This window comes from Triticum aestivum, chromosome 6B (assembly GCF_018294505.1).
Source record: "Triticum aestivum cultivar Chinese Spring chromosome 6B, IWGSC CS RefSeq v2.1, whole genome shotgun sequence".
NCBI classification, from domain to species: Eukaryota; Viridiplantae; Streptophyta; class Magnoliopsida; order Poales; family Poaceae; genus Triticum; species Triticum aestivum.
In genome coordinates this window covers 629,324,385-629,347,624 of record NC_057810.1, presented here as the reverse complement: position 1 = coordinate 629,347,624, position 23,240 = coordinate 629,324,385, and the positions used below count along the sequence as shown (strand labels likewise).

At 47.5% G+C, this 23,240-nt stretch overlaps 1 protein-coding gene across 1 annotated transcript; it reads right to left on the bottom strand.

Moving 5' to 3' along the window:
- Positions 1-10,928: 10,928 nt before the first annotated feature.
- Positions 10,929-15,412, bottom strand: LOC123134616 (protein DGS1, mitochondrial). Its single transcript, XM_044553833.1, has 8 exons — positions 15,289-15,412; positions 14,664-14,764; positions 14,160-14,243; positions 13,900-13,953; positions 13,251-13,362; positions 13,048-13,143; positions 11,306-11,406; positions 10,929-11,228 (listed from the first exon to the last, which is right to left on the bottom strand). Exons 2-8 carry the CDS (start codon positions 14,729-14,731, stop codon positions 11,120-11,122), a joined length of 624 nt encoding a protein of 207 aa, XP_044409768.1. The 5' UTR covers positions 14,732-14,764; positions 15,289-15,412; the 3' UTR covers positions 10,929-11,119.
- Between the last annotated feature and the right edge of the window lie 7,828 nt (positions 15,413-23,240).

Sequence of the window (23,240 nt, the reverse complement as noted above, 5' to 3'; positions counted from 1 at the left end):
CTCCTGCAAACAGATGATGTGCTCTACGCTTAAGTTGTCTTATGGTCCATTTGCTTCTGGTAGTTGCAGATTCCACTCTCCTCCCATTTGGGAAGTAGGCACCTTTGCACCACCATTCCCACCATGACTCTAAAACCTTGCAATGTGTCATTTGGCTCAAGGCAGAAATGTTTTCCACTATGTTTCTAAATCTACAGTGGTCAGGTGACAACCCACTGGCTAGGTTTCATAGTTGGGCTTACCTAATCCCTTATAATTTTGCTCCTCAACAAAGTGTAATATTGAGAGATGAACTTCCTGCCATATCAGGGCATCTCTCATATAGGTCTAAAAAAACCTAGTTAGAGGGGAATTGCACTCACTAGTTCACCATAGAGCGGAAATATTTATCCCCTATACCACTCATGTCTGAAAACTTTTCCTGGTAAACTTGGCTTTTCATGGAACAGATAATTGCATTTTGCATATTACATACATTTTATAATAAAGTGATCTAATGGTAAATACTGCAATTTTCTCAGGCCCCAAAGAGATTACATCTTCTCCCTTTTATAAAACAATTTGCCGACGACCAAATGTCTTTTACCAGTTTTAGGTTCTGAAGTGGTTTGCCAATTTTACGTTGGCTTTGTTCCCCTATCGGTGGATTATACATATTCTTTGTGTGTCCCCTTTAATGGTTTTAGATTGGGACTGTGTTGTTGCTTTATGATTGGCAGGTTATTGCCATGTTTTAAATGTGAAAATACTGCATGCTTTCTCTGTTTTGCCAGTTTCCTTCAGCCATCTTCATTAGCATATATCTTCCTTATATTTTGCTGTCTGTTGCATCAAATATACCAACCTTCACATAATAGAGCGATGGTGGTTTGGTTGGGTGGGAGCAGAGACGTGTTCCATGTGATTCCTCCAAATCGCGGGTATAAGCATGTTTTGCATCTCGGTGGAATATTCTGTTGGGGGGAATGGGTCGGTTTCTTTTTATGAAGGTGTCCCTGAACTACACAGTAAGCCGATGCTACTGTGAAGCTCTCCGTTCCGAAATAACTGGTGTGGTTTTAGTTCAAATTTGAACTGAACTAAAACCATGCCTTTTATTTTGGAACGGAGGGAGTACCTTGTGATGTTTATTCCATTCTTCTTGCATTGTTTCAAAATTGAAGTGTTGCTCATCTCATTGCCCTGCAACACTGAATTGTTTTCCAGGAAAACTGGAACCTTTTAAGTGTTAATATTGCGATGGCCTGCACAGGCCTGTACCAGCTCTCCCTTAAAATATGGTTCGTTCATTCGATACGAAGCTAGGCACTCCCTGTCAGTTTGTAGCTTGATGATGTCTCGGAAGCCTAAAGGGGATGTCATAGTTTGTGTTGGTTGATCTCCTGTCGTTCACATTGCAGGAAAGACTACACTATTTTTTAGTTTCAGTATATGAGACCAAGTGGCCGTTGTTTATGAAATTATAACATGATACTGCCATAGAGAATCAAAGTAACATTAGTCAGATTAAAGACATCACAAACAGAACCGCCAAAATAACAGAACCTATAGCAAACAACTATTTGGTCCCCTCCAACAAACATCTACTCTGCTTAAGTCTCCAGTTGTCATATGACCCATTTGATTCTGGTAGCTGCAGGTTTCACTTTCTTCCCCCGAGGAGTAGGCACCTTCGCACTGCCATTCCTGTGGGACTCTAAAACTTTGCAATGTGTTAGTTGGGTCAGCAAATAACATTTTCCATTGTGTTCCTGATTATTAACAGTAGCTAGGAGACCACCTGCTGGCCAGCTATCTTTAGCAAGTTCATAGTTGGGATTATAATTTGGAAGCCAATAAGTCCTGAATGTTCAGGATTTGACCATGGCAAATCGAACGTTTTTTGTGTCAATTTATATTAGTTGACCATGTCAAATTAGTTGGTAGGCATGGCAGGTCTGTCCTCAGGATTATTTTTGCCAGTATCCTCGCGTCAACTAAAATTGCCATAACAAATGTTCGATTTGCCATGGTGAAAAATCTGACGTTAGGGTTTTATCATTTCCGTATAATTTTGGCCCTGGTGAATTGCAATGGTTAGGTTTCCTGCCATACCGAGGCATCTCTTATATAGCTAGCTACAAGCAAACCTAGTTACAGGGCACCAAAGAATATACCGGCAGCCTCTAGTTCACCATTGAACTGGAATTGGAATTTTCTTCCCCTTTTCCATTCATGTGTGAATTATTTTCCTCGTAAGCTTGACATAGGGAAATATTGACTTTCTTATGGAAGATTAGACTGCTAAAGATATTGGTAAATACTGCAGTTTCATCAAGCCCCAAAGAGATATACGTCTTCTCCCTCAGAAAGTTGCACATCTTCACCCTTTGCCAACCTTGTGCTTATTGTTGACATGGCTAAGCTGCATTTTTGGTTATTTGACATTTAACTTAGCATTAGACTTTTTTTACCGTTTACTTATTGTTGTGTCTTGCTCACATGCTTATTCTGTTATATGGGTTGCAGTGGTTGCCTGGACTGGAGTCGGCTGGTACACTACATCATGGATTTCACACCGGTAAGCGATATATACTACCATATGTTTTCACTATTGTGTGCACTGAAACTTCTAAGGTGTTGTGTATTATATATATCTTCACTGAAGTATACATTGTAAGCCTCAAACACTTGTTGCTGCTGAGTTATTGGTTTCGCATCAATCTTGTCATATTGTACTCTTATTAACTTGATGGCTCCCTGGACTGCGCTGCTGATGGTTGTCGAATATATGATTCAGTCATGTTCCTGAGCCATCTTCCACCTGCTAGTACATCCTTTGAATTACAATAAGCCGATATATGTACTTGTCGAATATATGAAACAAATGCCTCGGCCATCTCCTCACACCTGCCTTGTATATATCTTTTTATGAAGGTGTTCCTAAACTACACTCTGCTGATGTTGTTGTGAAGCTCTCCGTTCCAGAATAAGTGGTGTGGTTTTAGTTTTGAACTGAAACCATGCCTTTTACTTTGGAACAGAGGGAGTACCTTGTGATGTTAATTCCATTGTTCCTGCATTGTTTCGAAATTGAACTGTTGCTCATCTCATTGCTCTGCCACACTGAATTGTTTTTCAGGAAAACTGAAACTTTTTAAGTGTTAACGTTGCGATGGCCGGCACAGGCCTGTACCAGCTCTCCCGTAAATTAAGGTTTGTTCTATTCGATACGAAGCTAGCTACTCCCTGTCAGTTTGTGATGTGATACATCTTGCTTCAAGTGATGTGCTGCTGCTGCTAAGTTCATTGATTTTGTTTATAACTTTTACTCACACTCTAGTGTAGTAGGCGCCTGCTTAAGAAAACCTCCACATTTACTCATTGGAAGGTATGAACTAAATGGATAATAACATATCTTAAGGTAATGTGTCGTAGAGACAGGATGCTATTGCCTACTTACAATTGTGAAACAGAATCTGTTTCATATCCTGCTAGCGTTGCACTCACTACATCCACCTGTGATACGGAGGGAGGGCGGGTTTTGAATTTGTTTTGCTGTTTGGTTTGGCAGGAGCTGTCTGTTAATGTATTAGCTTCTGTGGTCTGCACCATTTTAATATAGGTGGCTGGGATTAAATGCTAGCTTTGCTACTGTTAACTATATGGTGCAATCCAAATTGGTGTGAAAAAAATTGGTTGATCAATTCCCCGATTAACTGGAAGAAGCATGAATTTAGGAAGTGAAAGTGGTCGTTTGCGCCTACTATTCTCATGTGTCGTGTTGTGCATAGTGAAGATAGTACTCCCTTCGTTTTTATTTACTCTGCATATTAGAGTTGACTGAAGTAAAAGTTTATAGAAAAAAATATAAATATTTACTGTAACAAATCTATACGATGTGAAAGTACATTCAATAATAAGTCTAATAGTATTGATTTGTTACTGCATATGTTAATATTTTTGTTTATGTACTTGGTCAAAGTTTATAAAGCTTGACTTTGACCAAAGCTAATATGCGGACTAAATAAATACGGAGGGAGTAATATGTCTGTTTGACTAATGAGCTTGCTTTGCCAGATTTATAAGAAATTTGTTTATTGCACTTGACTTGATTTACATATGATTTTTTATGTGTTTAAACTGTTGTTGTGCTTCAGATGCTCGGCAAGATCGATGACGAGATGTCGTTGCCCATAGAAGTTGCAAGGTGCCAAACAGAGAAGTGCCCCCTGATAGCCAATATCGAGAAGCACCGAGTAAAATGGCAAGGCGAGCCAGCATCTTGTGCTTGGTGGTGCGCAGGTCCTAACTAATGGGGCTAGAGACAAGATATTGTTGTGTTGATAGATCTTGTGCTTGATGGTAGGAGGGTATTGAACTAACTCATGAAGCTGAAGTGTTGAAAATTGATGTAAAGTGTCGTAGCTCTGGTTTATGTTGGGCGAGGGCGATATTAGAAACTTGCCACTGTAAACTTGTGCATATTTGAATCTCTGGAAAGAATTGCAAGTTGGTGAGTCAACCAGGATTCGCAAAATGACAGTGTTTCAAGCTGAGTTGAATAATATATCGCTCCTTGAAGGGCATTGCTCGTCTTTTGTTTAGTTGTTTGTTAGTTCCTTCCTGGGAATCAGACGTATTGTCAACAGCCAATTATTGTGTGTTTGGGAAATGCAATCAAACTGAATGTTTCCTTTTTGATGATCTAAATGCCTTGTCATGTTGATGACATAATCAGTTAGTATTCTTTTGCTGTCATCTGCCTATGGCTGTGGTCCATTTGCTTGTAAACTTTAGCTAGCTAGCGTATACACTTGCTTGTAATTCTTTGTGATTAAATAAGAGAAATCACTTGCTTGTGATTCCTGTGTTTAATTAAGGGAGAAGAGAGTGACCATGCCCATCAATATTGAAGAAGAGAATGTTAGAGCCTTAAAGAAAGCAGACCGAATTGGAGAGTTAATTTGCTAGAAAGTTACAAAGTTTGACTTCAATCAACTCTAAATAAAAACGGAGGGAGTACCAACTTGGCACGGAAACAAATTGCTCAGCTCCCATCCGGGCTAGGCATTTTAGCCAGGGAACCAATTTGCTACGACCGAGATGAGAATTAACTCCGCTGGACCGCAAGTAATAATCAACGATTAGTATTCCCCTCATTAATGCCCCGGTCTTTGGGCCTCTATGCATGTAGCTATCCAACCATCAGCCTGTGCCTCTCTGCATGTAGACCATATCCAGCCTATGCATGCAACCCATCAGCCAGCCAGGGAGGGAAGGCCTAGATTGCGCCACCTCATCAATCCGCGGCACCGCCTTCCCTCTTGCCATGGACCAAACAGCTAGTTGTATCACTCCTTGTCCTCTCCACCATACTGACATCCCTATATATACAAGAGACAGTGACCCATCCGTGTGCGGGGTGAGCGTGCGACATATTTGAATCTCTGGAATGAATTGCAAGTTGGTGAATCAACCAGGATTCATGAAATGACAACATTTCAAGCTGAGTTGAATAATATATCGCTCCTTGAAGGGCATCGCTCGTCTTTTGTTTAGTTGTTTGTTAGTTCCTTCCGGGAATCAGACGTATTGTCAACAGCCAATTACTGTGTGTTTGGGAGATGCAATCAAACTGAATGTTTCCTTTTTTATGATCTAAATGCCTTGTCTTGTTGATGACATAATCAGTTAAATTTGCTGTCACCTGCCTATGGCTATGGTCCATTTCCTTGTAAACTTTAGCTAGCTAGCATATACACTTGCTTGTAATTCTTTGTGATTAAATAAGAAAAATCACTTGCTTGTGGTTCCTATTTTTAAATAAGAGAAAAGAGAGTGACCATGCCCATCGACATGAAAGAAGAGAAGGCTCAAGCATTAGAATGAGGAGGAAGAACAATTGAATGTAATTCATCCTTAAAGAAAGCAGATCGAATTGGAGAGTTAATTTGCTAGAAACAAGAGGAAGCTTGAAATCAGTACAACAGTTTTAAGAATTAACAAGTAATATTCATGTATTACCAACTTGGCACCAGAAACAAATTGCTCAGCTCCCATCCGGGCTGGGCATTATAGTCAGGGAACCAATTCGCTGCAACCAAGATGAGAATTAACCTCGTTGGACTGCAAGTAATAATCAGCTATTAGTATTCCCCTCGTCAATGCCCCGCTCTTTGGGCCTTTTTGAATGTACCCCCGTATCCAGCCTATGCATGCAGCTCCATCCAACAATCAGCACGGGCCTCTATGCATGTATCCCCATATACAGCCTATGCATGCAGCTCCATCCAACCATTGCATGTAGCGCATATCCAGCCTATGCATGCAACCCCATCCAAACATCAGCCAGCCAGTGAGGAAAGGCCTGGATTACGCCACCTCATCAATCTACGGCACGGTCTTCCCTCTTGCCATGGATCAAGCAGCTAGTTCCATCATTTCTTGTCCTATCCACCATTCCGGCATCCCTATATAAACAAGAGATAGTGATTCATCCGCGTGTGGGGTGCGTGTACGACTTGGACTTGGGACGACGGGCTAGGGCGAAGGCGAGAGGTCTAAGCTAACAACATACTTGAGCGAGGGCAATGACGAGAGTTGGGCAAGCATGAGGAATGGAGATGCGCTGCGCTGGGAGGGATGGAGACGATAGCTCGGGCGATGCTGCAAGGAGGCCATATAGCTCGACGGCGACACATTTTCACGCCATTTTTGGGGTGAAATGAGGTGCTATAGCTCCTCATCCCACACATGAGCTTCAAAGACATGTCGCTGGGGCCGTCACCGGCGATCCGACATGAATAAGCGTACGAGACATACACAGAGCTAGCGGCAATGCCCAACCACGCGAAACGAAGCAAGTACAACAACATGTTTTATATCATGATGATATGGACCGAGTTGAACCAATACATGTTTGCCGGAAAAAAGAGTGGATTATTACACCACACAAACACAAGATGAGAAGAACCTAGCTGAACAATACACGACGATGCTGAGAACACAGACACAGATTACCAATCGACTAGAGAGCACAGACACAGATACATCAGCAAACCATTGCCTAGCTACCTGACTGAGGGTCAGCTAATATGCCTAGCCACCTGACTGAGGGTCAGCTAAGCTAACAACGTACTAGTACATCACACAGACAAACACAACACGGTCCATCAGTACTTAACGATGTGCAGCTCGATCGACAGACAGACCATGTCAACTAATCCTTGGTGCCGGAGGGGGAGAAGCAGCCGCAGAGGAAGTCCCACATGCCCTTCTTCACCCCGTTGTGGTCAGGCATCCTTCTTCTTCTCCGCTGAAACGCACGACGATTGAGATCGATGCCAACAAGCTGTCTGCTGGGTGAAGAGCAGAAGAGGTTGTGGGTTTGGTGCCCCTCCATCGGTCCTGTATTTATACTAGTAGCAGAAAGAAACTGGCGCCTCCATCGGTGTTCCACGACAGGAGCAGAAGATGAAACTGGCGTCTCCATCGGTGTCCCACGACAGGAGCATATGAGACCACAGAAAGGGTCGCGCGGCGACTTGACAGTGTGTGGAAAAGGTCCTGGCTAGCAGTTCAACGTACGGGGGACGACGAGACGACGACTTTAGCTTGAGTCCAAAGTTGGAGTGTGAACTGATGCTCAGTGTCCAGTGTGAGCACCTACTCGAGTCTACTCTAAAGTACTCACTACGCACTGTGAATCTCGAAGTCGTTCTGACTTGTAACCTTAATTAACTCTATGCCCTTCCATGGATTGATTGCCTGCAACAAGCTTTTAGATAAAGCAATTTGGACATTTGGTGGTAACATCTATTCTCCTTTTGCATGGTACGCGTATACTGGGTCTCAAGTACGCACTGTGAATCTTCAACTTAACTGCTCGTGTCAGTGTGAGTCCAAATAGTCATTTGGTAGTTCTGCTTATTCGCATCAATCAAAGGCACCGGTCCTGACTTGGTGCCTCTACCCTACATGTCGGTCCTTTAGTGTTAGGAAAATAACATGGGAAACCACAAGAAAATTCAGGGGAGTGGAGAGTACTCTGCTCATAGCAGCACTCCGGGTCAAATAACCAGAGGAAGTTAGGGTTGCGCGTACTCGCATAAGTACATGAACAATCACACACAAGAAGAGCTCAGCCTAGACCATGTCAGTGGGCTTAGTTGCGCTTGTCATACAATTCTCAGTGCAGGATACTCGCTAAATCATAGAATGTTCAGTGAACTATACTTGCTAAATCTTTATGGTAGAAGAAAAAAAAACAGCTCCTTATAATGCAAGTACAACCTGCACCGTTAGCTACTTTCTTGTCCCCCGTACTTGACCAGTGACCAGTGTTAGAAGTGAAAACTAATAGAAAATGACCTGACTTTTCCTTTCAAGAATTCTGACGCTTTTGACCGTGTGACGCTGTCAATCAGTGTGAGCGTATGACCTTGAGAGACCTGACGCCTTCAATATGCAACCATTCAACGATTTGCTGGTCGGGCCACAATCGGTTGGAACGGTTGGACGGAGACTGACTGATCCATGCATGTCTCTAGCTGTCCACTGAAAGCTAGCTAAGCTCCCTTGACTGAAGCATGCATGGAGCGTTTACGCACCTGCTTGGAACGGTTCATTTTGAGTTTACTGTTTCAAACCAGAAAACAAAAAGACGTTCTATGTAGGTTTCTAACCTCTAGTTCACAAATAAGTGACATTTTACACATTTGCACGGTCTTCAAGATGTAATTGACCACTAATTTCTATCATAATAAGCTATACAGCCAAATAAAACTTGACATTTTGTAAGAAAAAAATTCTAGACAAATCCATCATATTACTTTCAGAATTTTTAGTTTAAATGTTTAATAGTATGATATTAACACTCAAAGATTTAAAGTTTGATCGACGGTTTGTCAAAAACAACACATTTCCATGAACTGGAGGGTGTAACGCACTACTGGGAAATGGCTTATAGGTGAAGTCACATTAGTAGCGGGCGCTATACTATGCCCGCTACTGCTATTGTCTTACCAGTGGTAGGCTCCAGCTTACAGCCTGTGTCATTTAGGCCAAACCGGCGGGCGGCGACGCATGCGAATATCCAATAGCGGTGTGCAAGCAAGGTGAGATGCGGCGGCCAAATGAAGAAGTTTTAAAGCAATCTGACAAATCGGCTATGGCGACGCTGGCGGCGTTTCACTGCGATCCGGAAGACAATGACAGGGCCGAACAGGCTTGACATCGGGCGTAAGAGCGACGGGGGCCAAGGAAGGCAACGATGTATTTACATGTGTGAAATTTAGCTATCTATCATGCATTATTCGCATTGTGTTGTCAGTCAATATTATGATGAATGTGCTCGCTATGGGCAATATTTGTTCAAGTACATATTCTGGTGAATTTTCTTGTTTGCATGGCTAACTCAAATATGGTATATTTTCTGCTTCTGGTTAACTACAACGAACATGGTTCTGAAAAATGAGCGTGTATGCACAAAAACAAAACAAAAGACACACACGCCAACGAGAACAGAACCGTGTGTGATGTACTAGAAAAACACAAGATCATGAGAATAGCACTGTAGGTGCACTGATCATTGCACACACTATTGAACAATGATACGTGTGTGAGAATGCCCTAGGATCAGACCGTTCCATTCGTTTTCAACCATGCGCGATAAGTCCTCGTCCCAGATGTGAGCTTCAAAGCCACCGTGTCCGATGCTAAACCTTAATCCCACTCATAAAGTAGATGCGAACCATGTGCGATGGTCTGACGCAACGCGAAAGTTTCGTTCAGATAAAGCATGTGCGATGGCTGAGACATCAAACACATTTACTTCTATCAAACCATATGCGATAGGTCACATTTCACAAACAGTCTGCGTTTGGCGAACTATTAGATTTTTTGTTCAAAAGGACCACCTGCCCAACGGAATTGCCATAAAAGACCCCCTTCGAATGAAATTGGCAAAAAAGACCCCCTAGGCCGTGGCGGCAGGCGCGGCAGCCGACACGTGGCACCTGCCGCCACGCCTGAAGGCGGCAACACTGTTTGTTGCACTGTTCACGTGAAAGACAAGAAAAACAACGAGCAAACAGTACCTGCCGCCTCACATAGTGGCGACAGCACTGTTCACGTGCGAGTGAACAGTAACTTCGAAAAAAATAAAAAATAGTAGAAAATTCAAAAAAATCTGAATTTTTGCACCCACTTAGAACACTCGATTGTCTTTGCTGCCAAAAAATTCCAGATTTTTCTGAATTTTTCTGCTATTTTTTTTATTTTTTTGAAATTACTGTTCGCTCATGCATGAACAGTGTTGCCGCCACTGCATGAGGCGGCAGGTACTGTTCGCTCGCCTTGTTGTTGTTTTTTCCGTCTTCTGCGTGAACAGTACAACAAATAGTGTTGCCGCCTCCGGGCGTGGCGGCAGGCGCCACGTGTCGGCTGCCGCGCCTGCCGCCATGTCGCAGGGGGTCTTTTGTGCCAATTTCATCTGGAGGGAGTCTTTTTTGACAATTTCATTGGGCAGGTGGTCCTTTTGAACAAAAAATCAAACTATTACACATGTTTTGTTCCGCATAGATATCTGCAATGATACATTAATCCCACATGTTGCGCCAAGCTAAACTGTGTGCAATAGGTCTGGACGATGCATAAGATTGCTACTGTCAAACTGCATCATAGCACCCTATCACACATGGTTTGCTTGTAATGTGTGATGCGCCCCCTATTGCACACCATTGCAAGGCGACGGTTCGCATCTCAGTGTGTGATAGGTTTTTTAACCATGTGCGACATCCCAATCTACACTAGTGAAACTAAAACAATGTCCGAACATTTTACTAAAGAGCACTTGCATGCGCTTCGTTGTAATGCTGAATTATCCAGTGGCGGATCTAGACTCTTAGCCTTCGGGGTGTCGCAGTTTACATACACAATGTGGTCAATATAACTTCGGTACATTGGTTCAAAATTTATGAAAACTACACAACAAATAGTATATTTGTCAAAATTTCTTCATAATTTTGACGAATACTCCTAAAATAACCTTAAACTATTAGATGACTGATGTTAAGTATATAATGTAAACTCCTTTGCAATTCTGGAGGGGGTGCCATGGCCATTTATAAAAATAGTCCTAAAATAACCTTAAGAATCTGTATGTGCGCTTCAGACAGGAAAGAGCATCAAGCTTATCTTCCATGGCCACACCAGGTTTTGCAAGACGGAAGATGTACTCCTTCAAGCTGCAATTAAAATTGGTTTGGTGTGCAAGCCATCGACGAATAATCAAGAAAAATAAATAAATTCCACATGAACTGACCTTGTCCACTCGTCTGTTTGATTTCCATGCAACTCAACAACTTCGTATAATCTATCAAGGGAGTAAAGTGTCAATCCGAACTTCCACATCACCTCATCCTCCTGTAAACAAGGGAACTCAGATAAATTATTGTTAGGGGGCATATCAAAATCCTAATATCCTCAAGACTTCTAATTCAAAAATTCCGGCCACTCAAATATCCAGGCTGAATGTTGGGGTCCAATCCTACAATGGGGTCTCTACCCCATCGCATATTTGGGGAAGGACAAGATTTGCTCAGATCAAATAACAACAAGTGTATATTCTCCTCATTGGGACGACGAGTGGAACTGGTAGGACTAGGGTTCCTACCGGCCCTGCTCCTTAGGTTGTAGGGGCAGGACATCGATGGTTGGGGCCGAGGGCGGCGGCTCCGGCGCGTTGGCGCCGTCGCGAGGGAGGAGAAGGGCGGCGGCAACTAGGGCAAGGTGCGGCTAGGGTTTCCGGCTTCTCTGGAGCCGGACAATATGATAGAACTATCTTTATTGCTTAATCTGAAAAGGTATCTTACAACTAATATTTATAACCTCAAAACGACTAGCCTAAGATAACTTGCATAAGAATTAATCTAAGATAACTTGTGGGCTAAGATTGCCCGATGGGCCTCTACGGCCGTAACACTTCTCCCCGCCTGCACAAACAGCTCGTCCTTGAGCTGTAAGGTGGGGAAGCGCTGGCGGAACTCCTCGAGGCGATCAACCACCATCAAACACCTTCTCGACAGCTGGGGCGGCCAGGTCGGCGGCGACGGCGTCCTCCGGAATGTAGTCTGCAACCTTCAGGTAGAAGAGTCGCGGGCAGGCATGGCCGGACGTGTAGGGCTCGTCGCAGTTGAAGCACAATCCTTGGCGGCGAGGTGAGCCGGCGGAACGGGCGTCCCGCGGTCGCGGCGAGGGGTGTCGCAAAAGCCTGCGCAGGCCGACCCTGCGCGGAATCCGGCCCTGGTAGCGACCCAACGGTCCGGGACGGTGATTCCTGTTGGATGGCCACCGCGCGGCGCTCGAACGCGCGGGCGTAGTACATGGTCGACTGGAGATCTTGGGGTCCGCGAAGCTCCACGTCGACGCGAATGTGATCCGGAAGGCCGCCGACGAAGAGCTCAGCCCGCTGCAGGGCCGTCACACCTGGCGCGTGACACGCCAGGGCCTAGGACTAGGGTTCCTACCGGCCCTGCTCCTTAGGTTGTAGGGGCAGGACAACGATGGTTGGGGCCGAGGGCGGCGGCTCCGGCGCGTTGGCGCCGTCGTGAGGGAGGAGAAGGGCGGCGGCGGCTAGGGCAAGGTGCGGCTAGGGTTTCTGGCTCCTCTGGAGCCGGGCAATATGATAGAACTATCTTTATTGCTTAATCTGAAAAGGTATCTTACAACTAATATTTATAACCTCAAAACGACTAGTCTAAGATAACTTGCATAAGAATTAATCTAAGATAACTTGTGGGCTAAGATTGCCCGGTAGGCCTCTACGGCCGTAACAGGAACCTAAATCTTGAAAATAATACTCCCTCCGTTCCTAAATATAAGTCTTTTAGAGATTTCAATATGGACTACATACGGAGCAAAATGAGTGAATCTATAGTCTAAAAGTATGTTTTTATACATCTGTATGTATGTAATTCATATAGAAATCTCTAAAAAGACTTATATTTAAGAACGGAGGGAGTACATGAAAGACATGTTGTGATGATAAAGATATTAGAAAACTACCTCTCCATTAACATTGGATTCTTTAAATTCCAAAAACCTTCGCTGTGCAAGTACAAGAAGCTCCCCAATGCTATCTATTCCCTCTGCACTCTGGACCTATTATACAATTACAGTAATAGTGTCATATTAAACATATGACTTAAGCACAGCGAATTTGCAGAGTGTGCGGCACAAATAGTTTCAGTATCAACATATATACGTACATGTGTTACCAGTGTCAGCACTCGAAAGAATAGTAGAAGAGGAAGCCCAAATGCAAGAAGAGCAAAACTTGTCCTAGATGCCTTAAGAATCCGATCCAGTCCCAGTATTGCCCTGTGTAAGAGCAATTCAATCACCACAGATGGGGAGTATTAGACAAGACAAATGCACCATTGTATGAGTAAATTACATAAACTGCACAGAAGACCTAGGGAGCGGATTCCCCAAATCTGCTAGGGCGTCATTTTTACCCCTTCTGCTCTTCGGCAGATCTAAGCGCTACTTAGCTTGGCTCAGTTCCTCCAGCCTACTTCACCACCCAGTGTAATCCACGTGGAGGCCAGGGCAGCGTCATTGGGTTCTACTACAACCCTTAAGAAGTGGTTATGGAGGACCATTTGTGTCATACGCAGCACCACCGGTGGGGTGGCGTTGGAGAAGAGGAGGATCAGTTCTACACCTCTATTATCAAACAAGATAATTGAGCAATTTGGGTAAGCTGCAAATGCTTACCCCAAAAGTTGTAGTCATGTTCTTTGGATATTTAAATATGTGTTTCTGCGGAGCAGCAACCCCAAGGGTTGGTGTTCTATGCAATTTACTCTCTATAAGTTTTAATCAAGATTGAAAGACAAAAACAATACAACTTACTCCTGAAGATCCAGTACATTTGCCTTAGCAACCTGATCTAGTTCCAGAATTGACCTGCGTAGAACAATCCAATTATCTGTGGTGGGAAATTAATAGAAAAAATAAAGAAGGTGGAAAATGCAGCATTCCGCTCTTTAGCACAAGGCACGATATGAAACTGGAAAAAATATATCACATGCATGGCATTTGAAATGTTTGACTAAGATATGAATGTCAATGCCCCAACAATATGTATAAATTCAAAGTTCAAACAACCCGACCTCTGGATCTCCATCAACGCGTCCCCTGATGCATATTGTGGCAATGTTATCTTTGAAGGTTTCTCAGAGAAGGAAAGTAGTATCCTACAAATCCAGCAAGCAAACACTGGAATTAAATAGTGCCAAATATTTTCAGTATATTTTGATGCATTTGAGAATGAGAAACCTAAAAGTTTGCTTACAACAATCAGAACTAGTAAATCTTGCACTGAATATTCATTCAGGAACAGTATTATATTCATCATGGATAACAGTGTGAAAGTTAAGCTAGGATAAATGTATATCCATTCAATAACATTGCTAACTAACATTTTGTAAGCAACAAAAATAGAGATTCCCTCCATTCCAATGAATAAAGCACACATGTATTTCAAAATTCAACTTTCACCATGAATTAAAAATGCGTGCATGTTATTCATTGAAATGGAGGGGGTATGTTTCATTCAAGAAAGAATCACGAGTAAAACGATACATATTTGCAAAACAACACTAGAGAATAAAAACCTGCGTTGTGACTCTTCCTTTTGTCGGGCATATTGTTTTTCCATTGCAGGTCTATCTGTTCGCTTCATTGCCTCAAAAGGCCTCTCTCCAACAGAAACGATCTGATTATTGTTAAGAGAGAACAACTGATTTCCAAAGTTAAGGAACTATATAAACCATCAGTGAAACAAAACAAAATGGTCTCACATATAATTTTAATGAACAATATTTAGACTACTACTATGCAGATACATATTAACAAGTTCGATGGCTCATATACACTCATCTACCAAGGTTTGCTACAGATATGCTAATATTGTGTCAAAAAAAGCACATGTAAGCTGCAAGCAATGCGCAAAAACAGCATACATCCTTTTCAGTTATCTGAATCAGAAATTTTGGTCAAAGCCATGGTGCACAAGTAAACTAACAAACACGGGCTACAAGAAGTAGCTCACAGAAACATATATTGTACAAGTAGATTGTTGGCTTTTGATCGTTGCTAGATCAAATCCACCCAGGATAAAATCACCCAGGAGCTTTGTACAGGCACGTACAAGCTAGCAAGCAAGCAGGCTGGCTACTTGATTGATCCACAGTACACGCACGTCCTGAGCTAGCTTTAACTTGGCGGCCGGCGACTTACACGACAACGCAACAGATCGATTCGACCTTTGCGGAACGCAGCGACTTCTCTCGATGGAACTTGGCGAACTGAACGATGGATAGCCGCAGGCTCGTATCGAGCCTGTTATTTCTTTATTGCTTCGGTTTTCGTTGGTCTACAGGGTTGGGGGTACAGGCATATATATGCAGCTCAGCCTAGCTAGCATAAGCAAACCAAGTCGGTTTCTAATACTAGTCCTAGTCGGCCACACATGTATACGTACATGTATGGAATACCTAAGCCGTGTTTAATTCTAATATTCACCCCCTTAAACATGGCTTCTCTTCATTCGACCTGGGTCCCAAACATAATTGCTGCTACTTGCAGTGGTTATCTTTGGCATTGCTTTTGCCGTCACTCGTAGCATTTCAGGGCCGTCTTTCCTGTCGCTAGCTCGTTCGTAGCTTGGCGCTAGTGCTTCTTCTTGGTCGCGTCTTCAACCTTCACCTGTTCGTCAGTATTTGGTAGACTGTTTTTCGGATCCGTGAGGGGATATCCTTTGAACCCGAGCGAGACCAAACTTCGGTCTAACTTTGCGTTCCAAGCTCTTGGCGCTTGCTTCAGCCCTGAAAGTGCCCTCTTGAGCTTGAAAACTTTCCCTTCTTCTCCTTTCTTCTCGTAGCCGAGGGGTTGTTCTACGTACACTTCTTCTGTGAGATCGCTGTTGAGGAAAGCGGTTTTAACATCCATGTGATGAACCTTCCAATCCTCTTGTGCTGCCAAAGCCAGGAGCACTCTCACCGTCTCGATTCGAGCAACCGATGCAAACACCTCCTCATAGTCAACTCCTTGACATTGTACGTAGCCCTTTGCGACGAGTCTTGCCTTGTGCTTCACAATGGCACCCTTCGTGTCCTTCTTCAACTTGTAAACCCACTTCAAACCTATAGCCTTTTGGTTCGAAGGTCGGGTTACCAAAGTCCACGTGCCATTGCTCTCGAACGTCTTCATCTCCTCATCCATGGCGTGCGTCCAACTTGTACTTTTGCTCGCCTCTACGAAGTTCGCTGGCTCCTCAACTCCGAGTAAACATAAATCGGAGTACTCGAGTGTAACTGGCTTTGCGTACTTGTAGACTTTCTTGAGGGGCTTGTAGCGACGAGGCCCGGAAGAATCCGTCGTGGCTTGCGAAGGGGGCGACACAAATTGTGTCGGCGTCGATGCACTTGAGGAAGACGGTTGAGTCTCGGGCGTGGTAGATGCCGGGTCGTTGGCATCCTCGTCGTCGGCGTAGTCGTCGTGATCGTGACCATCATCTTGATTTTCATCATCACTATGCGCCTCATTGTCGAGATCTCCGCCCGTGTCGTGCGTGTCGTTGTCGCTATCACCTTGCGACCCATGCACGCCGTCGTCGGTGTCGGCACCATGATGATCACTTCCATTGTGTTCACCTTGGTTGGGAGTCTTGCCAACCACCTGGACATCCTCCCTTGCATCATCATCAGTTGGAAATTCAACTATGAATATGTTACCGTTTGGAGCATCGTCTGCTGCGCTCCAATTCCACGCTTGACTTTCTTCAAACACAACATCGCGTGAAATTCGTAGACGCTTGGTTCGTGGATCGTAGAAGCGGTATGCCTTGGTGCTGGAACTCCTCTCGTATCCGATGAACACCATCTTGGTGCTACGATCGGCAAGCTTTGAGAGATGCGGCTCCGCCGTCTTCACATGCGCCACGCACCCGAACGTCCGTAGATGAGACACATTCGGCTTACATCCGTAAATTGCTTCATACGGAGTCTTGCCGATCACCGCTTTCGTTGGAGCCCGATTGAGAAGATAGACCGCTGTCGAGACAGCTTCTCCCCAAAATGTCCCCGGCAAGTTCTTGCTCTTGAGTAAACTTCTCGCCATGTCAACGACGGTTCGATTGCGCTTTTCAACAACCCTGTTCTGCTGTGGCATATAAGGTGCCGTGAGGAACCTTTTTATGCCAATCTTCTCGCAGTAGTCGTTGAACTCGTTCGACGTAAACTCTCCGCCGCGATCTATCCGTAGAGCGCGAACCTTCAGCTTGTGTTCCATCTCCGTTGCAGCCTTCAGCTTCTTGAACGCTTCAAACGCCTCATCTTTAGATCGTAGGAGAACGACCCACATGTATCTCGAGTAGTCATCTACCACAAGGAAGAAGTACTTCTTTCCTCCGTGAGTTGCTGGGGTGATAGGGCCACATAGATCACCATGGAGCAGCTCGAGTGCATCACTTGCATGATAGGTAGACTGAGCAGGGAGCGGCCTGCGGTGCTGTTTTCCAACCAAGCACCCATCACATACTCGATCAACATGGTCGATTAACGGCATCCCAGATACCATCTCCATCTTCGACATCTTCTTCAAGGCGTAGAAGTTAACGTGTCCAAAACTAGCATGCCATAACCACGAATCATCATCACTCTTGGTGAGCCAACACTCCGGTTGAGATTGATCAAGGTTGAGAATATAGAGCCTGTTCCGCGTGCGATTCACACGCGCTAGCACATTTTGGAGGTTGTCGAAGATCGTCATCACTCCGTTCTCGATATCCACCTTGCATCCATTCACGTCAAGTTTCCCGACAGAGATGATGTTGTTGCGAAGCCGTGGGATGTAATACACTCCGGTGAGTATGCGATGTTCTCCTGTGAGACCCTCGAAGAGGACAGAGCCTTGCCCGCAAATCTCCACATTTGAACCATCACCAAACTTGACCGAGCCTTGAACATCATATTCTAGCTCGAGGAACTTCTCCTTGCACCCCGTCATGTGGTTACTGGCACCCGTGTCGAGATACCACGACAAGTTCTGGCTCCCGGATAACTTTGGTGTTACTTTTTTCTCATGAAGTAGCACCTTTCGCTTTGGTTTTACAACCGCTGTTTGGATGAGATCACAAACTTTGGCCATCAGAAGACCTGGACGTTAGTCTTCCTGCTTTGCCAAATTTGCCTTGATCTCCCGCTTGTTAGGCTCCACGAGATCACAAACTTCGGCCATCAGAAGGCCTAGACGTTCGTCTTCCTGCTTCGCCAAATTTGCCTTGATCTCCCTCTTGTTAGGCTCCGGACAATCCTTCGCAAAGTGACCCATCTCGTTGCAGTTATAGCACTTGACCTCGGACATATCCAAGTTCCGTGGCTTCCGCTCTTTAGATCGGCCCGCCTTACCACGACCTTGTGGCTTGCCTTTTCCTTTGCCTTCTTCGGTTTGTCCGCCGCGCTTCGCGTTGCTTGAGCCTTCGCCAACGTGCGCCTTCCTTTGCTATTTGGGGACTCCCAATCTGCGCGTGAGTACATGAATTGGTCACCACCTACTCCTTTGCCTTTCCGACAACTCCGAGCATTCTCTTCCCATGTCCGCAAGCGTCCGATCGCCTCTGTTATGGTCATGTTGTCGATGTCGTAAAGCTGCTCGAGCGTGCCAATGATGTACGTGAATTTATCAGTCACCAAACTGAAAAACTTCTCCACAATCTCGGTCTCCTCGAGCTTTGCACCAAGCGCGCGGATCTCTCCCACCAATGTAGTCAGACGCATGGCATAGTCGTTCACCGATTCAGTTTCCTCCATCTGCAACTTGTGAAATTGGCGCTTCAGCACTTGTGCCCGAGCCTTGGTGACGCGATCTTCTCCGATCCTTATCTCTTTGAGTGTGTTCCATGCCTCTCTTGCTGTCTCGAACTCCGCCAAAGTCATCAGCACGGAATCTGGCTCAGACTGGGCTATGGCGGCTGTCGGTGTCAAAACCGGCGGATCTCGGGTAGGGGGTCCTGAACTGTGCGTCTAGGCGGATGGTAACAGGAGACAAGGGACACGATGTTTTACCCAGGTTCGGGCCCTCTTGATGGAGGTAAAACCCTACGTCCTGCTTGATTAATATTAATGATGTGTGTTACAAGAGTGGATCTACCACGAGATCAAGGAGGCTAAACCCTAGAAGCTAGCCTATGGTATGATTGTTGTTCGTCCTATGGACTAAAGCCATCCGGTTTATATAGACACCGGAGAGGGCTAGGGTTACACAAAGTCGGTTACAATGGTAGGAGATCTACATATCCGTATCGCCAAGCTTGCCTTCCACACCAAGGAAAGTCCCATCCGGACACGGGACGAAGTCTTCAATCTTCTATCTTCATAGTCTTGGAGTCCGACCGATGATGATAGTTCGGCTATTCGAACACCCCCTAATCCGGAACTCCCTCAGCGGCCATGGCACCTTCGTCGCACTCCTCGTCGACGTCGTCGTCCGTGATGGCGTCCCACACTCGAAGGGTTCGAAGAATAATCTTCATCTTGACCGCCCACACGCCATAGTTGGCGTCGGTGAGCATCGGGTACTGGATGGGGACATTGCGATGCGCCTGCACGTTGGCGCCGCCCGTTCCTCCACCACTAGTCGCTGACTTACCGCCCTTCTTCACCTTGTCGCCTTTCTTGTTCGCCTTGAAACCGCCGTTGCCGGACTTGACCGACTCAGCGTCGCTGTCCGTCATCGTAGATCGTAGATCGTCGAGGCTCTGATACCAATTGTTGGCTTTTGATCGTTGCTAGATCAAATCCACCCAGGATCAAATCACCCAGGAGTTTTGTACAGGCACGTACAAGCTAGCAAGCAAGCAGGCTGGCTACTTGATTGATCCACAGTACACGCACGTCCCAGGGTGCTTGAACACTTTGGTTAGCGATCCTGCAGGCCTCCCCTGAGAGCCTTCGCTCCCCCGCTCCCCCGCTCCTAGCCTGCCGACCGCCGCCCGCCACTCCGGCGACGGCGTCCACCAGCCACCGGCTGGTTCTCCAGCTCCGGCATCCAGCCGCCCCCCGCCGACGGCCACCCCGGCCCCGGCGTCTACCCCCGAGTCTGTGCTTACGCATCTGGGCATGGCTAGCCCTGCGAGTTGGGGAGACATGTCCTCATCGGAGGACGAGGACTGCGGCCCTGTGCGCTCCTACTGTGAGGTGCTGCGGAGCGGCTCGCCCTCGGCGTCTCCGGCGCCTCCGCCTTCCCCATCCCGTGTGGCCTCCTCCCCTACGCCAGCGTCGCGGCCGCCTCCTGCGCTGCCATCTCCGCCTCGGGCCCCCGTGCCGCGCCTCTCCTCCATCGTCGTTCGCGAGGAGGCGCCGCCCCTGGGCGGGCGGGGTGGTTGGCAGACGGCGGGCCGCAAGCGCTGCCGTCCTCATCGTCTTCCGGCCCCCGCGCCACTTCCGTCCATGAATATCCGCTCCGACCTGCCACCGGACCTTGCCGGGCTCTGCTTCAACTGCCTGAGTGAGGAGCATGTTGCTGCCATGTGCACCAACGAGAGGGTTTGTCTTCGCTACCGCAGACCAGGGCACATCGCTTGTGAGTGCCGCAACCCCCGCTCGCACTCCCCTCCGACGGCCAACCCGCGCCCCGTCAGGGAGCGGCTTGGCACCCGCGTCGGGCCCTCCCCTTCCCCTTCTCCGACCCCACCCCTCGCTCGTTCGCCTCCGCCTCTCCAGCAGCGGAGCACGCCGGCTCATGCTCGCCTGGGCCCTGCAGTGGTCACCACTGGTAGGGTGCCCTCGAAGCACGGCCGTTCATCTGCTGGGGACGGGCTGCCGCGGCAGCGCGGGACACCGGCGCACGCTCGCTTGGGCCCTGCAGTGGTCACCACTGGCAGGGTGCCCTCGGAGCGGCCGCCGGCTGCGGCGCCGGAGATTGGTGAGTCCAACAGACGGGCGCGGCCGGGATCGCCGTCAGACAGGCTGGTGATCGAGCGTGTTATCATCCCGCGCAGTCCGGAGGTGGTGGCGGCGGAGGATGCTTTGCGATGGAGTTTGGTTGTCATGGTCATGGGTGGCCGCCCGCGGGTTTCTCCGAGTGAGGTGCTGGCGGCGGTGGAGTCAACTGTGCCGGAGGCTGCGGATTCGTTCTCGGTGCATCGCTTCTGGCCGGCGGACTTTCTGCTGGTTTTCGGCTCTCGGGTGGCGCGGGATACTGTCACGAACGCCGGTGAGGTGCAAGGCCGTGGTTTCTCACTAAGGTTTGCCCCGTGGAATAGGCAATTGTAGGCCGTCCGCCGGATGTTCCACTACAGAGTTCGCATCGACATGGAGAACATTCCACCGCATGTGTGGAGTCGTTCGATGGCTCAGTTCGTGCTTGGCTCATCGGCATGGGTTGAGCATCTTGGCACGCAGACCGCTAGCCGGGCGGATCTCGGCAGCTTTGAGGTTTACGCTTGGACGGATGATCCCTCTGCTCTGCCCAGGGAGAAGCTCATTCTGGTGGAGGAGCCCGACGAGGCGATGGAAGTGGAGATCGCCGACGGCCTCGTCTTGCCTTCTGATGCATTGGTGCCTCTCGAGAAGGCGATGCTGGAATACAAGGTTACCATTCACACAGTGAACACGGAGAATACGGTGCAGAGCTCTGGTCCCTCTTCCGGCGACGATGGAGATGGCGATGATGAATTTGACCATCCCGACGCGGATCCTGAAGGTCCGGGTGGCGCTCGACACACCAGGCGCCGCTTCACATACACAAGAGGGATGCCGGACGGCACGGGCACGCGGCGGCGGCAGCCGACGAGGCGAGGTGATGCTTCGGGTCACCGGCGGGTCGCAGTTGACCTGCCATTGGTGGTGGCGCCTTGGACGCCGCGGGTCAGTCAGGTGCACGAGGTGGCTGCCGGTGAGGGGGAGCCGGAGGTGCCAGACGCGGCGGTGACGGTTCTTGTGGCCGCCGTCGACGAGGTGGAAACGGTTCCCCCCTCCGCTCACAGGAAGGGCCAGCATCAGCATCAGCATCACGTGCCGGTCCTGAGGACGGCTGAGGTGGAAAGGGAGGAGCCCCACGCCCTGGTCAGCACCGCGCTTTTGACCGAGGTGGGTGGAGCTGGACCGATCCCGACGATTCCAGATCCCCCACTTGCCGATGGTTGCTCAACACCTGCCCTCGGCAGGGGCGGGAATGTGGTGGAGTCGGCAACGCCTAACTGTGGAGTGGCGGACAGCGAAAGGAACAGCGGTTCGGCAACGCTGGCACAAAGGCTGCAGATCGTACATGGCCAAGGCTGGGACGATGACCAACGACAGTTGTCTCTGGATGGAACTGATATGATTCAAATTTCAAATCAAGCGCTGTCCCAGCCCGCTTCCCTCCACGCTGGGGAAAGCAGCGAGTCCGGTCAGCATGCCACGGGTGCGGATTGTGGCCAAGGAAATGTCCTAGACACTTTTCTGGTGAGCTTGTCGGATGCAAGGACCATGGAGGATAGGTGCTCGGCCACAAGATCGACGAGATCAATCAACAGCTCTATAGCGAGGTTCAGGTCCAAGTATAGAAAGAAGATCACGCCGGTGCTGTCAAGGCCAGCTGTGACCAGGAACAAACGGAGACGTCGAACACCTCCATCGGTCGTCCGTCGCAGTCTGAGGATCAATAGTCGGCTTCGTAGCGGGGCATCAGTAAAAACCCAGCAGCGCACGCTCATGGTTCAGCTCGGAATCGCAAGAGAAGGAGAGGTGATTGGCGAGGAGGCCAGGCAGGCATACCTGCAGCTGTTCTCGAGACCGTTGCAACAGTCACACATTGCGGTAATCGTTGGACTCTTTGGGTGGCAGGCGGATGTGCTGCCGCTTGGCAGAGGGATGGAGTGTGACACACTTTAGTGTGTGCACCTGTTGTAGCTTGCTTGTAGGCCTTTTCCTATGGCTGACCCAAGTCAAGTGATAGTGGTGTGGAATGTACGCGGCTTGAATAGCCCGGCGAAATGCAATGCAATAAATAATGTCATTTCGAGCTCGGGCGCGAGTGTAGTTTGTCTTCAGGAAACGAAACTCCAAGACGTAAACATAATGGTGGTGCGGCAATGTCTTGGCCCGGCCTTTGATGTGTTCTTTTACGTGCCAGTGATTGGCACTTGTGGTGGTGTCCTATTGGCAGCCAAATCTGCATGTGCGCAGTTGACAAATCCACACATCACG

What these genes read in the sequence shown, in the direction of transcription:
- LOC123134616 (XM_044553833.1), bottom strand. Translation starts at nt 14,731, where the DNA reads ATGAAGCGAACAGATAGACCTGCAATGGAAAAACAATATGCCCGACAA. An exon ending in AAGGAAGAGTCACAACGCAG is followed by an intron (nt 14,244 to 14,663) that starts GTTTTTATTCTC and finishes CTGGATTTGTAG; the next exon opens with GATACTACTTTCCTTCTCTG. An exon ending in GCGTTGATGGAGATCCAGAG is followed by an intron (nt 13,954 to 14,159) that starts GTCGGGTTGTTT and finishes TGTTCTACGCAG; the next exon opens with GTCAATTCTGGAACTAGATC.